General features: G+C 39.9%; 1 protein-coding gene across 4 annotated transcripts in view; it reads left to right on the top strand.

The window, feature by feature from the left end:
* Positions 1–14,728, top strand: part of CEMIP2 (cell migration inducing hyaluronidase 2) — a 51,469-nt gene extending 36,741 nt beyond the window's left edge. For 3 of the 4 annotated variants that reach the window (XM_064439620.1, XM_064439619.1, XM_064439622.1), the window contains 12 exons: positions 345–476; positions 967–1,002; positions 1,704–1,859; positions 4,020–4,197; positions 4,699–4,914; positions 5,597–5,805; positions 7,338–7,523; positions 8,682–8,901; positions 9,515–9,613; positions 10,788–10,936; positions 11,641–11,747; positions 12,478–14,728. In XM_064439620.1, coding sequence (XP_064295690.1) covers positions 345–476; positions 967–1,002; positions 1,704–1,859; positions 4,020–4,197; positions 4,699–4,914; positions 5,597–5,805; positions 7,338–7,523; positions 8,682–8,901; positions 9,515–9,613; positions 10,788–10,936; positions 11,641–11,747; positions 12,478–12,674 — 1,885 coding nt within the window. In that variant the 3' untranslated portion in view covers positions 12,675–14,728. The remainder of the gene's footprint in view (positions 1–344; positions 477–966; positions 1,003–1,703; positions 1,860–4,019; positions 4,198–4,698; positions 4,915–5,596; positions 5,806–7,337; positions 7,524–8,681; positions 8,902–9,514; positions 9,614–10,787; positions 10,937–11,640; positions 11,748–12,477) is intronic. The other variant, XM_064439621.1, reaches the window with a different exon arrangement.
* Positions 14,729–16,901: the final 2,173 nt, after the last annotated feature.

The raw sequence follows: 16,901 nt of genomic DNA on the forward strand, positions 1-16,901 counted from the left end.
AATACAAGTGGGGAGGGAGTCCTTTGGGGAGGGGAAAAAGAAAAAGCAAGGGGATAAAGGAGGTAAGATGCATCTAAAGAAACTAAGAGAGATTGAGCAAAAGCCTGTGAGAATTACTGGGAAAGAAGTTTTATGTTCCTGCTTCATTATACCCTGAAGACACTTTTCTAGAACTAGAGAGCTATAGAAGCACCTGGTTTTGGCTTCTGTCATTCCAAGCATGAAGCAGAGTAGATTTTGCTCATCAGATGAGCATGAGTAATTATCTTTCAGGGTCCCTTAGCCCAACATATATGATATGTGTAAACCAAACATTTTTGTGTTTGGGTTTTTATCTGTCCCAGGTTTCGACCTCATCTGGATGCAGACCCTGAAAAGCCCCGAGTTGCTGCCCTGATTGATAGATTAATCTCTTTCAAAAACAATGATCATGGGGCCTGGGTCAGAGGAGGGGATATCCTCATTCAAAACTCTGGGTAGGTATCCAGAAGCAAAGAGCTGTCTGTTGTTAAGAAGTTTCCCCTGAAGCTTTATTTATGGAAGTGTGTTACAACAGGGTTATAAGAGAGGATTGATGCTTAACTCAAGGAACTTCTCAATATCTTGAACTGCTTTCACACCATCCCACTACTTTAAAAGAAATAAGTTCATGTGTGATTAGATGAGAGCGTGCCTTAAACGGCAAAAAGAAACTATGTAATAAAGTCTAAAAGTTGGTAGAGACAGTAGATTTATACTGAGGTGTCTATAGTTTCCCTGAAGCTCTCACATTCCTGCTTAAAATATGTAGAAAATCACTTTTTTTTTTAGCAGCAACATTTTATAGGAGTTAAGTGTGTGGTGGTTCTAAATTCAATCAATAAAAAAAATTCAGGTTTTCTTCAGTGCATAGCAGGATGTGCTCTTACAGTGGTTTATTGTAGGATAATCCAGAAAACATGACTGAAGCGTTGAACTTTCTTTTAGGTTTGCAGACAATGGAATAGGTTTGACATTTGCTAGGTGAGTACTTTATGCTGATCCCTTCTGGTTTTTCTTGCATAGAATCTTAGAAAATATACATCCATCTATTAAAATTAATAAGCATACTTTCTGAAGGTTATCATTTCACTTCTGGGCCCAGTTCTATTTCCAGTGGTGTAAAGGCTGTAAACTGACACAGTTGCCAAAGCTTGCACTTTACTTCAACCTGTACTTCGTTTACACCACAATTTGCTGAGTCTTTACTAGAAGGGTTATGTTTATCCAGGTATTTTTGGTGCTGTACGATTAATAAGGCAGTTTTGATTTTCCTCCTGAACAGTTGAAAGTGAGTAATAGAAAAGAAAGGGGATGAGCATTTACAGGGGGCAGAGTGTTTTTCTAAGAAAAAAGAATCAAGTAACTTAGGTAGTAGGCCAAAATTGCTGCCATTTATGTTATGACAAACTTGTTCCAGGATTGCAAAAATGGGCTGTAAAAGAAAGAGTACTGTACTACAAAGGGAGATAAAAAATTTAATGCTCAGCTCTTTGCTGATGTTTCAAACTGTTAGCCTGTAATACTGTAAATGACTAAATTTATTATTCTGTGTATTGTAAATGAAATCTAGACTGCTCTGCTTTACGAGGACTGTTACAGAAGTAAAAGTAGGACTGTCCCTTGGTGTGTTCATCTTCTGGAGAGTTTTGACTAAATGCTTATCTCTGACATTGCTTTTATAGTGATGGGAGCTTCCCAAATGATGAAGGTGCCAGCCAGGAGGTATCTGAGTCACTGTTCATAGGTGAGAGCAAGAATTACGGGTTTCCAGGCGGCCAAAATAAATATGCAGGAACTGGAGGAATAGACAACAAGGCGCGCACTCTGCCTAGAAATAGGTAAGTATGTTGTGAGTGAAGGAAGCAGAAATGATTGCAAGAAACGTTCTCTGCATCCAATGTAAATGCCCTTCTTGCTTGAGCTATGAGAGATGAGGACTCTCTTGAAGGTGATGTTCTGTTTTTCTTTTTAACACTTTGTGTGGAGCTCTGTCACTCTCACCTTTTTACTGAGTCGGTTTTCACCTGATGCTGCCACAGGTCACTTTTCCATAGCGATTTAAGTTACTCTACTTTTAATGAAACCGTAGGTTGTTGCATTTGGGCCTGGAAGACAGAAGGAAAAAACTTCCAGGAAAAAGGATTTCAAGGGTCAGTTTAGGACTAGAGGCTACAGTCTGTCTGTGACCAATCCCCATCTGTGACCATTATCCTTTTGTCTTTGGCTTGCTGTGATGCTTGTTTAACATAGTGCCACATCCTACCCTTGCCACAGAATAAGAAAGAAGGCTTAGGAAGGTCTAGGATGCCCTTGTTTTTTTGCCACTTAGCCATTTAGAGGGGACAAGTTAATGTGTTGGTGATATGAGGTATTCAGTCTAGCTGAGCAGAATCACAGAACAGTTGAGGTTGGAAGGGACCTCTGGAGGTCATCTTGTCCAATTCACACCTGATCAGGCAGGGCCACCTGGAGCTGGTGGTCCAGGACAATGTTCATGCAGCTTTAAAATATCCAAGAATGGAGGCTCCACAGCTTCCCTGGGTAACCTGTGGCAGTGCTTAGTCATCCTCACAGTGAAAAACTTTCTCCCTATGTTCAGGAGGAACCTCCTGTTTTTCAGCTTGTGCCCGTTGCCCCTGGTCCTGTCACTGGGCACCACTGGAAACAGCCAGGCTCTGTTGGCTTTGCACCCTCCCTTCAGAGATTCTTATACATTGATGAGGATCCTGTCTGAACCTTCTCTGTTCCAGGCTGAACAGTCTGAGGTCTTCCAGTATTTCCTTCTATGGAAGATGCCCCAGTCATATAATCATCTTCGTGGCCCTTCGTTGGACTGTATTCAGTAGCTCCATTGTCTGTCTTGTATTGGGGACAAGCGCTCTAGGTGTGGCTTCACCAGTGCTGAATAGGTGGGAAGGATCACCTCCCTTGATCTGTTAGCAACACTTCTCCCAATGCAGCCCAGGATACCATTTGCTGCTTTGCAGCAAGGGCACGTTGTTGGTTTATGGTCAGTTTGGTTTCCACCAGGACGTGCAGCTCCTTTTCACTGTTGCATAGGGTTGTTCCTTCCTAGGTGCAGGACTTTGTGCTTCCCTATGTTGAACTTCATGAGGTTCTCATCTGCCCATTTCTCCAGTCTGTTGAGGCCTATCTTGATGGCAGCATGACCCTCTGGTGTATCAGCTTCTTCTCACTGTTTTGTCTCAGTGGTCACTAATGAACATGTTGAACAAGATTGGATGCCATATGGACCCCTAGGGTGCACCACTAGTTACTGGCCTCCAAGTAGAATTTAGGCCACCACCCTCTGGAGCCAACTATTCAGGTAGTTTTCAGTCCACCTCACTATTCTCTCATCCAGCCCATGATGCTTCATGAGAATCTTATGGGATACAGTGTTGAAAGCCTTACTGAAGTTTACTGTGTCCACTGCTCTCCCCTCAGCTATCAGACCAGTCATTTTATTGCAGAAGTTTATCAAGTTGGTCAAGGATGACTGCTGCTTGGTAAATCCATGTTGATTTACTCCAGATGACTTTCTTGTTCTTCATGTGCCTTGAAATGGTTTCCAGGATTAGCTGCTCCATAACCTTCCTGGAGATCAAGCTGAGGCTTACCAGCCTGCAGTTGCCTGAGTCTTGAAGTTAGAAGTAACATTTCCTTTCTTCCAGTCTACAGGCACTTCTCCCAGTTGCCATGATCAATAAAAGAGCAGGTGGTGGTATTCTTCTGCTGTATTTCCCATACTGAGGAAATGGCATGTTTGCAAATGAACTATGATAGCTCTTCTAATAGGAAAATTCAGAAGAGTGGGAGAATTTTTGAGCTGTTAGATAAGTGCAGAAACAAGATTTCCTTTACTAAAATCTAACCTGCAAGTCATTCTATTAATGTTGCTTTCTTGATTCCTCTGAGAGGAGGTGTATTTTTGACACAGATTTAGGCTTATCATGGGTTTTGTTACAGGATGCTCTGAATTTTGTTTGCATTAACAGGACATTTCCAATCAGAGGCTTTCAAATTTATGATGGACCTATTCACCTCACCAAGTGCACATTCAAAAACTTTGTGCCAACTCCAGACAGATTTACCAGTGCAGTTGGATTCTTGATGAAAAATCCATGGCAGATGACACCAAAAAACAACATTTCTCATGTGAAGTTTGGTCCAAATGTAAGCTTATTACAAGTTTTCTTTTATTCTTGCAAATGGCCTTATTTTCTTCTAGCTGTATTTAAAATAAATATCCAAGGGCCCTAGGTCATCTTTTCCATAAATCCCCGCTCTCCCCAGGTGAGTTTCTCTCCTGCTTAGAAGTCATCCAAGGTGTATCCTTTGTCTCCTGAGCAAAAAATAGTACCAAGGGAGATGTAGGTTATGTTGCAAAAATGATATTTTTCAAGGCTAATGGTAAAGCTGAAAGGAGATTTTTTTTGTAATGTTTGGTATGTCCTTAGTAATGAATTTTCAGTTGCAAACATGAACACTGTTCAGAAGCAAGAGCTAGCCTAAGCCTATTAATAAAAACCAAAATGTCTGTTTTGCAAGATGCCACTGTCCTTGCCATAAGGTTTTTAATCAACTTTGCCAAATTGCTGTGTTTCTGCAGGGGTGCAAGTGCTAGTCTGTGCTTTGCCTGGGGGAAAAAAAAAATATTTTCATTGTTGTTGCCAGGTTCCTTTGAAAGTGTTCTTTGGAAAACCCGGTCCCTGGTTTGAAGAAGGAGATCTGGATGGTGACAAGAATTCGATATTCCATGATCTAGATGGCTCAGTGACTGACTACAAGGATACCTATGTGGGCAGAATGGATAACTACCTGATTCAACACCCCAAATGCATTAATGTTACAGAATGGAGTGGAGTGATTTGCAGTGGGACCTATGCACAGGTTAGTGCTCTTGTAGCTTTCTGTTCAGGACAAATCTGCAATATGAACAACTTGTGGGGGCAGGAGTAGTGTAAGAACTACAAAATTATCGATCTTTGGATTAAAAATTCTGTGACGTTCTAAAAATACTTTTATGCATGTTACACTTTTTAGCCAGTTGTGTATATTGTGTCCCCTTCAGCACACAAACTGGGAGTATGGTATTAGATGCTGCAAGGTAAAACCAAATGTGTATGCATGCCGGGAGTTCTGTCTCACAGCCCTATCTGCTAAAACATTTTTGTATTGGAGGTGTTTTCTTCCGCTGAAGTTCCATCTGGTTTTTTATAGAGTGAGTTTTAAGGTGTTTGGTTTTTTTCTTTAATGGAGACACTAAATGTCCCCTTCGGAATACAAACCTCACATACATTTGATTCCCATTCTGGTTCCTGTTCTTTATGATTTTGGCCAAGTACCACAGCTGATTCTATATGTATGTTTTCCATCCCCTTCCCCATTTTTATCTGTAAAAGGGCCAAAATTCAAATAGGGCTCTTCTTTAGGAGATACTTGTGTGTTGTGTAACTTGGAACATCAAATTGCAGTGTTTTGACTAATAATGTTCTGATTATTCTCATCTGTTTCATTTTGCATAGTGTCCAAACCTTTCATCTTTCTTTCCATCCTTCTTAATATCATATAGGTTTATATCCAAACCTGGAATGGACAGAATCTTTCCATGACTATCGTACGAGATGAGTACCCAGCCAATCCCATGGTTCTTCGAGGTATTAATCAGAGAGCTGTCTTCCAACAATACCAGCCAGTAGTGATGCTGCAAAAGGGCTACACAATACATTGGAATGGAAAAGCTCCAAACATCACCTATCTTTATCTCATTAACTTCAACAAGTATGTTTACTTTCTTTCATGTCATTGATCCATAATGCAATACTGAAGTAATGTCCTGCAGAATTAGCATGCATGAAAGTTTACAGCTGTCAGTAAGACTGGGTCTTGGGTGGTTTTGTTTTTTTTTTTTTGTTTGGGGTTTTCTTGCTTTTTCAAATTACAAATACTAAAATATGAAAAGTGAGAGTTTAGCCTAAAGTTAAACTTTCGTCCTGTATAATATCTTTAAGTAAAGTCCTTTAAAGAAGAAAATGTGCAAATAGTCCAGCTGAGCAAAATTGGAGTTGTAAAGTTCAGCATACTTGATTTTTATTGTCAGATACACTCATTAAATGTATAAATGATAAAATCATAAGAGTCATAGCATCATTAAGGTTGGAAAAGACCTCTAGGATCATCAAGTCCAACCATCAAGCCAACACCACCATGCCTCCTAAACCATGTCCTGAAGTACCAAGTCTACATGTTTTTTGAATACCTCCAGGAATGGTCACTCAACCACTTCCCTGATCAGCCAGTTCCAATGCTTGACCACTCTTTCACTAAAGAAATTTTTCCTAATATCCATTCTAAAACTCACCTGATGCAGCTTAAGGTGGTTTTCCCTCATTCTATAAGCAGTAAGTTGGAAGAAGAGACCAACACCCACCTCACTACAACTTCCTTTCAGGTAGTTGTAGTGAGCGATAAGGTCTCCCCTCAGCTTCCTCTTCTCCAGACTAAACAACCCCAGCTCCCTCAACCACTCCTCATAAGATTTGCTCTCCAGACCCTTCACCAGCTTCATTGCCCTTCTCTGGACATGCTTCAGCACCTCAATGTCCTTCTTGTACTGAGGGACCCAAAACTGAACACAGTATTCAAGGTGTGGCCTCACCAGTGCTGAGTACAGGGGCACGATTGCTTCTCTACTCCTGCTGGCCATGCTATTCCTGTTACAAGGCAGGATGCTGTTGGCCTTCTTGGCCACCTGAGCACACTGCTGGCTCATGTTCAGGTGGCTGTAACCAACACCCCCAGATCCTTCTCTGCTGGGCATCTTTCCAGCCACTCTTCCCCAAGCCTGTAGCGTTGCATGGGGTGGTTGTGACCCAGTGCAGGACCTGGCACTTGGCCTTGTTAAACCTCACACAATTGGCCTCAGCCCATCGATCCAGCCTGTGCAGATCCCCCTGCAGAGCCTTCGTACCCTCGAGCAGATCAACACGCCCACTCAGTTTGGTGTCACCTGCAAACTTACTGAGGGCACACTCGATCCCCTCATCCAGATCATTCATAAAGGTATTAAATAAGACTGGCCCCAATACTGAGCCCTGGGGAACCCTGCTTGTGACTGGCCGCCAAATCGGATATATGCTGAGAGTATCAAAGTTACTATAGTATTTAATGAAACACTGTGTAGAGAGGGGAAGAAAGGTCCTCTCGTTGAGGGTTTGGGATCTTTTTGTATCCCTGTTACTTGCTTTCCCTGTTGCTGTTTGCTGTGTGGCGTGTGTTCCTCCAGTGAATCATACATTTTATTTTGTTTTCAGGTATGACTGGATTCGCGTTGGTCTTTGTTATCAGCCAAATACAGATTTTGTTATAGTATTGGAAACCTTTCAAAGGCGGTCATCTGCTCTCTCAAGCAAGGTGGAGCGATATGTGCCTGTATCTTCAATGATGGAGCTTGAAAAGAATCGATCAGAGAAGAAGTATTACTTTGACAACAGTACTGGGTAACTGCTTGTAACTTGACCTTATTGGAAGATGTTATTTAACCTTAAAATCTCCAGTTTGATAGTGGTTAAAAGCAACTGATTGAGACAGCTGCATAAGAGGAAAGCTGTTGCAAAGCAACAAAGTATTTGAAAGAATACTTTATGTGAGTTTGAATCTCCAAAATACAATGGTTATTACTGAAATACTTTTCCAAAAGCACCACAGTTGCCACAGATATTTCCTACCCCATGCCTGGGGAACATGTGGTATTGGGCGTGCTGCAGAGCAGTGTCTTTCAGGAAGTAACTTCTAAGTGTTCACAGAAAATTTGTGCCTTCTTGTTAAACAAAGTTCTAGAAATTTCCAAGGAGTTTTCTATTCCAAGAACATTTCAATAATGTATTTCTGAAAATCCTAATCCATTTTCACCCTTCTCTAAAGTACCTAGTCTCTTTTTCAAAAGTACTTCTGACAGAGGGCACTGATACCCTTGTTAGAGGTTTAAGACATGGTCATCTTTAAGTAAAATATGTCCTACATACATCACTTGTGTGTTTTACAAATGTTTATCTTTAATTTGTACTCTTACTTATTTTGTTCTCCTATCTGCTGCTTTGTCTGTCTTTAGTAAACATGCGGATGAACGTAGCTTTTGAAAAGACATCTATGTTTCTTTTGTCTGAGACATACAGTGATAAGTCAAGCATATAATAGAAGAATTACCAGTCTCTGTACTGTGAACAATAATGACCACTACCCCCTAAACTGCGTTTCCAGGCATTTGCAACAGTACAATTACATTGTCCAGTGCTGGTGGGTGAAGCGGAGTATCGAAGCAGTTATGCTGGGTATCAGCAAAGATTTATGATCACAGAAAACATTTATCCTTTCCAGTTTTTGTTTCCTGAAAGCTACTGATTTGAGGAGTGGCTGTTGTTTTCAAAGCATATGCATTCATAATGATGCCTCCTTTAATTGTTGGGAATTTGAGATATGTCAGTAGAGACTTCCTAACTCTGGTAAACTAAATATTTTGAAGAAGTTTGAACAATGATGCGGAGGTGAATACTGTAGTTACTCTGCTTCTGAAAATCTTGAAATATAGCTGTTAAGGTTTAACATAAATACCTCTCTTTCTAGCAATTGATCTAGATTCTTTTCCCCCTTTTGTGTAGATTACTGTTTTTATTTCTTCAAGCCAAATATAACAGGGATGGTCACAGTTATTGCTCATCTCAGGGATGTGAAAGGATCAAGATTGTGACCAAAGATTCAGCAAAAGGGATCAGTAACTGCATGGCAAAAGCTTACCCAAAGTATCACCAAGCACCAACCATCATAAAGCGGATGCCACTAAAAACTACTGTACCATGTACAAAATGCGGCACAACTCAGGTAAAATAAAATAAGCAAAAACTTTCATTAATTTTGTAGCTGGTGTTGCTGCCTAGTCACTCTAAGGCAAAATTTCAGTCTTTCAGCACAGAATACTGCACCTATGAGTCTGTAGTGTTCACGTTGATAATCTCCTGTACACTAGAAGGCAGGGAGTCTCTCATAGCAAAAAGGCTTCAGTTTTTGTTCTTTGAAAAATCCTGCTTCACCTCTCACTCTTGAGTGCTATGGAGCAGGGATATTGGTAGATCTGATGTCTTGTAGTACAGTATTGTCTGTAGTCCATGTAGGATAGTTTTGCTGCAGAGATCTATATGCTGTTGGCCAACCTTCTCTCTACTTTTTTTGGATCTTTGCGTATTAGCATGAAATTGCATTATCCATTTTAGCTAAAGAACACTTTTAAGCTGGGAAAAATAGTGAAAGTAAGGAATAAAATGGGTTACACTACACAATATGATATTTATTAGCATTGCTAGTACCATAAATAATGCCACTGACAAATGGATGCATTTGCTTTGGAGCATGGGCAATCTGTTGTAAATCGTCTGGCATGATAAATTGTGGAAGACACATGGATATGTGTACTTAACGTATCTCATTTGATATCTAGATGGTATTCACCAGTGATCCTCACAAAAACTACCTCCTTGTGCAGATTAATTCATCTAATAAAAAACAGATAAGCAGAGGTCAGCAAGCATTTATTTCTGTAAGTATTCTTTACGGTTTTCTTCAAACTATCTTTCTTTTTAGCAGTTTGTATCAAAACAATTGTGCAGCTGTACATGATGCTGACCTTACTTTTCTTCAATTGAATGAAAAGTGTTGGTTCATAGTTTAAAACCAAACAGTCAAAAAGCTGATGTTTTAGCCTTAGAAAATGAAGCTCCAAAGCTCCATTTTGTGTTCAGATCTTTTACTGCTGGAGAGAAAATTGTACCAGTAAGGGAAAGTTTAAAGTCTTCAGGTTAATTTTGAAATCTGGATGGGTATACATTTATTGATGGCTGCTTTTCGGGGGAAAAAAACCAAATAAACCACCAAAAACCAACATCAAACAAAAGCAAACAACCTGTTAGTTAAATCCATGTTTTTGAAATTGTTTTTGTGCTAACAGCTTGGTGAGTTAATGGGGTGAGTATCTCAAGCCATTAAGCTTTGCTGAGCTCCTTCAAAATGGCAGTTACTGAAGAATCCGTGGAGATTTATGTATTTGTTCTGATGTGGTCCTGATAAGCCTACTGATGTGATACTGTTTAAAAAGTAGTTTACTTAGACTTTCTGTTCAGATGCTGGAGACTTGCACATAATGCTGTAATGGCATTTGCAGACATCCTTACACTAAAACCTTAAAGTCTGTATGTGGCTGACATCCTGTAATGTCAGTGTGTTAGCTTGGTTGAAAAACTCTTGAGTTATGTAGATAGACAATTGGCATGTGAGTAGCATAACCTTAGCAGCTGCAAATGTCTATGGGAATGTGTGTGCCTTACCTGAAGTAGTAAGAGTGCTCCGTAGGAAGAAACTGGGCTGGAAGTGAGCTGCTGCAGAGGCAGATTAACTGTTTTATTGCCAAGAAGCCCAAGTGGTTCAGTAGCCAAATTTTAGCTTCCTGAAGCAGGAACAATGACTGAGGCAGGTGGTAAGTCACCTGAAATGTATGATCTCCCTGTAGAAGCCAGGGGCTGAAGGCAATTTCAGAAGCCCCACTGAAAGTCTTCCCTCAAGGGGGAAAATTAAGAGATGCTAGGGAGTAGCAAGTGTTTGTAAGGAAATTAGTACACTACTGTGTCTAAACTATATTAAGTTAGCACTGAGTGCATTAGAATCGCTGCTGAATTCATATTAAGAAAGTAAGTTCTGCTTTTTTTCCTCCCATTCAGGTCAATGACACTATGTTTTCCTTCAAGGATAATGGTATACTTATTGTTGTAGTTGATGCCTGCATTGGCACAGTGTCAGGACACAAATTATTTTCTGGAGTAGACATTAAGCGTGTAGATGGATATTTAAAATCTGGAATCCCACAAAGGTAAGTGTAGTGACCATTTGTTTCCAGTATGTCCTGTAAGCTATAGCTCTGTTCTCTAATGAGGATTTAAATAGTGATGTCTGTACAGGAGCACTGAAAATGAGCAAAGCACATACCTAAGTTGAGGGGAAAGGAGAAACGTAGGAGCATTTTAAACATAAGAGCAACTTAGTCTTATTTGAGAAAACAAAGCAACTCAAATTTTGAATGCTTAAAATTTTCCAGTGTTGCCTGTCTTTTACCTCAAAGATTTTTTTAACTAAAGATCATGTAATAGCACTTCTTTGCTTAAAACAAAAACAACCTTTTGTTTAATAAGGTCATCTAAGGACACTGACAAGAACTATGTGACAAGATATACTGTTCTCTCCCTATCTAGCGAAAAAAATGCTTACTACTAAAGAAAGATAAAGAGTTAGTGTCAAAAATCAGCAGTTTACTATTCTAATATTGGATCAATATCTAAACTTAGATTTTTTTATTGAAAATATTAAACTATTTAACTTCCCAATGATTTTGAAATTCAATTTAAAAGTAAGTTCAAAAAGAAAAGAATATAAGTGGGTGCTTTTCTAGGAACTGCTTTCAGAGAACATTGACTATTTCTATGTCATGAGGTCAGCTAGCTGTAAAAGCATGTAGCAGAATATTAAGCTAATTTTGTGTTTATAACAGCTGCTGTCTCTGCACCATTTCTGCTGCAGGTCTATCGTTCTGCTGGGCACAATAGGTGATGTAGCAATTCCTAATAATTTATCAGAAGCCTTAATGTCCCTGGGGACAGCCAAACCACCTTATCTTCAGAGCAACGGTTGGTGGAAATTTTGCATATTTCTTTGACAGCGCCTTGGTCTGTGTGTTTGTGTTGATGTGGTGGGTTTCTCACAGGGTGTGTGAAAAGGATGCAGCTGGCAGAGGACGGTTGCCAGTTTGCACTGGTGTGGGCTGCTGCGTTTCAGCCCATGTTGAAAGGTGGGGTTGAGCAGCCCTCCGGCGTATGGGGCAGAAAACCCAGAGGTCATTGTGTGAAGCATGTTGTGAGGAGAGAAGTGACAGTTCTTTTTGCCTGTGGATTACAGAAAAAGAGCCCCAGGCTTTTTTTCTCAAAGCCTGTATTTTGTGCCTTGCTAAGCAAATCTGTTTTTAAACAATCTCCTGTGCCAGGCTAGTATTTCCTGTTCTAATAATGTTTGAAGGTAGAGGTGAGAAGCTGTTGGTGTTTTGAAGGATGATCACTTTGTAGGCCACATGGGGTAGCTCGCGTCATTTCAGGGCCCTTGCACAAGTTCAATCTGATAAACAGGTTTTATAACTGTCCAGATAGCTGTGTTTTCAGATTAAGATTTCAGAATATCTAACACTGAATATTGAAAAAGGAAAGTCAAATCAATATTTCCTTGCGAGGTGCACATGAAGCTGAAGAGTGGATTAATGTCCTGAATAATCTGGGGGAGAATTTCAGAGGAGGGTGCTGTTCCATTCCCAGCCAGTCCCATGTTGTTCTTGGATGGTTCGGTAACACTAAGCTGTTTTTGTCACAGGAAGCCTGGCCTTTCTGGGCTTCAGAGGAGACTTTAAGCCGTCCTGGATTAAGCTGTTTACCAGTCCTGCTGGGCATGGGCTCGTTCAGATAGAAAAGTATATCCCTTTACAACTGGAAGAGTATGGCTGTGCCAGAGCAATCAAAAACCGACGGAAAGACCTCGAGCTTCTGAAGAAGGCTACACAATCTCCTTAAAGACTAAGATGTACATAAAAGCTGGGGAAAAAAATGTGAACTAACTTATTTTTTAATTTATGGCATTTTAAACTATATTGTTATCCAAGTAAATTGAATTATTGTCTGACAGATGTTTGCCAGCATTGATTGCTTGAATGCCAATCTGTGTACCTTCTAGTTGTACAAAATATTAAAGAATTTATTAGTATTTGTATAAACAGGTTTCGGAGATTTTTCAGGTGTTTGTATTTACTGTAAACAAGTTCCTTCTGTTTAATACTCCTTTTGTATGTAAGAGGGTGTTTATAAAAGCCTTAAATTTTTGATAACAGATGTTGGAGTGCATCTTGGATTACTTGAAAAATTAAAGTCTCCAGAAACAGCTTGAACCAGTCATTATAATTTACACATTTTCCCTCAGCTGTTTAGGTATGTTCCTGAGGGTTTATTAAACAGTCAGCTCAGTTACCATTCTCAATCTGCTTTCCAAGGTGTTGAAAACCAATTTCCTTTATGCACGCGGATGACTCAAGGGGTTTTAACTGCAGTAAAATGTTCTGCTTTGCTGTATGAAAGATGGAGGGGGGGAATTCAAAGATCCAGCCTGGGGCTGGGTGAGGATTTTGTACCATGCAACACAGTTTAACAAGACTATGTGTACCAGCATGCCATCCAGAGCAGAAAGTGACTACTGTTTTCTGGGGTAACTGTTTACTATTCATCCCTAAATATACAGGTGTCTGTAAGAGTTACTTCAGTAAACAGTGTGAGTGTTAAGGCTACAGTTTTGGGTACAGCTTCACTTCAGCTTTTTCTTGAAAGCTTTTAGCCAGAAGGGCAAAGCTGAGGTATTATTATTCTCAATTTGTTATGAAACCAAGCTTCTACTCTAGCAGTGATTTTTCTTTTTCTTTATTTTTTTTAAGGCTATCCCAGCTCTAATTTTTAAGTGAATGGAAACTGCTGTCAGTTCATTTAAGGCAAAAGGTATAACATGCCTGACTTTGAGTCTTTTACTATACTCAAGTTACTAATTCCTGTTGATTTTTATATTAGGTCCTTTTGATTTCTTCTGGTTTTGTTGCAATTATTTGACCCTTTCTGCAGATAGCATGAAAATCATTTAGAACTGAGGAACAGCTGCCCTTTTTCAGGATCCTAGTCTTTGAAATTAAATTTCAGAGACTGTAAAGATGCATTTCATAATAGGGAGCAATAGATCCCATAAAGCTAAAATGTAACCATAGTTCTAAGAAAACTGACATAGTTCCTTCTTGTATATGTTCTCATTCATTGTAGCTGGTGTAATGTATCTACCATTCAGAGATGCTTTGTGCTTTGAATTCAAAATGGAGTGGCTGTTGGAAATTAACTATATGCCTGTCTTCTCCAAAGAAGTTGAAAAACTGGGGATTTTTTTTTTGTACTTTAAAGGAGAGGAGGCACAGTAGCAGACCTATTATTCTGTTCAGTTAAAATATGCTACCTCAGTGCTACAAATAAACTGCCTCGTCTTAATGCAGTTTCCGAAGTGAGAGGGGAGGGGAAAGGAGCACAACACAAGACATGAAGTTAACAAGTAGATGACAGATGTTATTTTTATTGTAATACCAAGCCAAATGGATGATTGTGTATTTTGCAGTTGTTATGATGCACAGTTCTCTTACAAAGTTTTTTTTAAAAAAGGCATTTTGTTAGGGGAGATGTGGTAAGTCTCTAAGAGTAGCTATAATGTTTGGCAATGTGATTTAAATGCTCTGAGTGCAGTAGTGATAGTGTTTGGGGATTAAATGGTTTTAAGACTTCTGCTGTTCTGTGGGTCATGCTCAGCAAAGGAATACCAATGAGGTAGTGACCTTCAGGCATGTGAAGTTGGCCATTATTTGAGACTCTGCTGTTCTAAGCCATCTTGTAAAAGTTGTACTTGGAAGTGTCAAGGGAATTCTGATGGCGGGCTTACTGATGATCAGTGGGACCTGAAGCTGAAGTGTTGTCTTTTTTGTAAATTTGAACACTTGAATAGCATAAATAAATTCTTACATCTGAGAAGGCAATAAAATTTTGGGTCTCTGTTCTTGCATCAAGTAATTTTGATATTCACACAACACCCATTACAAGCTATTTTATTTCAAACACCAATAGACCTGTGAAGTGTATGGAATGTATCCTTTTCTTTCTTCAGAGACAAGTTTGGAATACTAGGAAAGGAGACACTAATGGTCACCAGAGTTATCAGCCTGTCTTTAAAGTCTATCTGAGCTCTGAGTGTAGAGTCATTTCAGCTTGGTGGGGGCCAGTGCAATGCTATCTACTTGAGGCTATCTTATCCATGTGTATAACTACACGGTGGGGAGTAAAGAAGATGGAACCAGGCTCTTCTCAGTGGGGCCCAGTGCCCCGGAACAAAAGGCAGTGGGCACACATTGAAATGCAGGCAGTTCCACATGAACAGGAGAAAAACTTCTGAGTGGGTGGTCAAGCAGTGGAACTGGTTGCGGGAAAGGCTGCAGAGTCTTCGTGTGTGAAGGAGCAGCTGTAGCTGACCCTGCTTTGAGACCTGTAGTGTCATGGGCCATCTCCAAAGGTGGCTGCCAGCTGGGTGCTGCTGGGATTGTGTGCAGTTAAAACTACCAGTGTACTGAGCCTTTCCTTTCCAAGCATGTCAGTCCCTGTAGCCTCTAAGGGCTCAGCCACACACTTTTCACCTCATGTCTGAAACTCAGTGAGGTTGTGAAGATGAGGCATCTTACCCCAAAGCCAGTCTAAAGGCATTGTAATTGTCTCTTCAGGGTCAGGCTTTGTATACAAATAAACTGATTTCCATTCTTTACTCAAACGGGGTCATTCTGCAGTAAAGAAATTAAAACCTCAGTGGGTTAGAGAAAGGAAGATGAGTTTAAAGCTCTAATGTAATGTTAGAGCTTTTTAAGGCACATCTGGATTCATGTTCTTGTTCCACAGGTTGTTTTTGCATTTTATTTTGTGCTTGTTGTAATGCTTTAAAAACAAGAAAGAAACAACAAAAGAATAAACTAGTTGTAGAAGGGATCAGATTAAGTGTGTTATCAGTAAGACACTCTCTCTGGCAAAAGACACCACTGAAAATCCACTCTGTGAGGGGCTGGAGACCCATCCCAAAAGAGCTGTGGTGATGACAAGGGCATTATAGGATAAGATAGACTTAATTCTGCATATTGTAGCACTGCAGTTACAGCTGAGGCCCTAGATAACTTCTGACCCAGGATGTGAAAATAAGTTTTCCTGTTCAGGGCATGTCCTGTGATTTCCTCTGCTTCCCCTCCACTCCTTTTCACATTATGTAGGAAGGATGTACATCTGAGCACAGTCCCCTGGGTTTGATGATAGCTGTATCATATGGTACAGTGGTCAATGCAGGTCAAAAGGGTATGTCACGGCTATATTTGTTAAAGGTGATCCTGGTGTCATCCCAGTGTCCAAATATCTATGAAGTGCCAAGAAAAGCAGTAATTTCTGAACTTCAAAACTGCATTTATGTGAGCTTTTCCCAGTAATTACTTTTCCACCTCTTCTCGTCATACTTGTTCTAGCACTTGTGGGAAGGTTCTGTCCTTTCCTAGAGTTCACAAGCTTATTTTCCTTTTCTAATGCCTTCTTTTTTCCTGTGTCTTGTGCTAGCTAAAATTCTAAAATAATAGTCTGTATTGAAGTATATAAGGCCACCTTTGGTTTGAGAGTATTTATGAGCTTTTTAATTATATGGCCTGGGAATACTGCAATTTTGCATATTAAATTATATTAACAATTGTAACTTGTTAAAAAAAAAGGTTTGTCTGGCTGTTGACTTGCATGACTGGGAATGATGGCACTGGCAAGTCACAGAAGTCCACTTCTCCTTTTTTATGTGATGAAACTCAGAAAAATAAATCGGTTTTGGATACAATAGGAACAATTTTGGGAGAGAGCAATCTGATCCCTCTTGAGGTCAGCCTAGCCTTTTCTGATATATTGTCTTGTGCCTGCTCTTGTGTCCTTCCTTTAACCTGTACTGAAAAAATTCAGACATGTGCTTTTCCTAAAGGGGTTTGTAGTTGTTGCATTTGGTGTACTAGTGAGAAATTGGCTTGGTCAGATCACAGAGAACTTTCAAAGTAATCACTCTGTATAAACTTCATCTGTAAAGGCCAACTTTTCCACTTTGCTGATTTCTATTGTATTTAAAAGTACAAAGCAGACTTAATTGTTGTGCCTGGGAGGCAAATTCTT

The sequence above is a fragment of the Phalacrocorax carbo genome, chromosome Z (genome assembly GCF_963921805.1).
Source record: "Phalacrocorax carbo chromosome Z, bPhaCar2.1, whole genome shotgun sequence".
In the NCBI taxonomy this organism is placed as follows: Eukaryota; Metazoa; Chordata; class Aves; order Suliformes; family Phalacrocoracidae; genus Phalacrocorax; species Phalacrocorax carbo.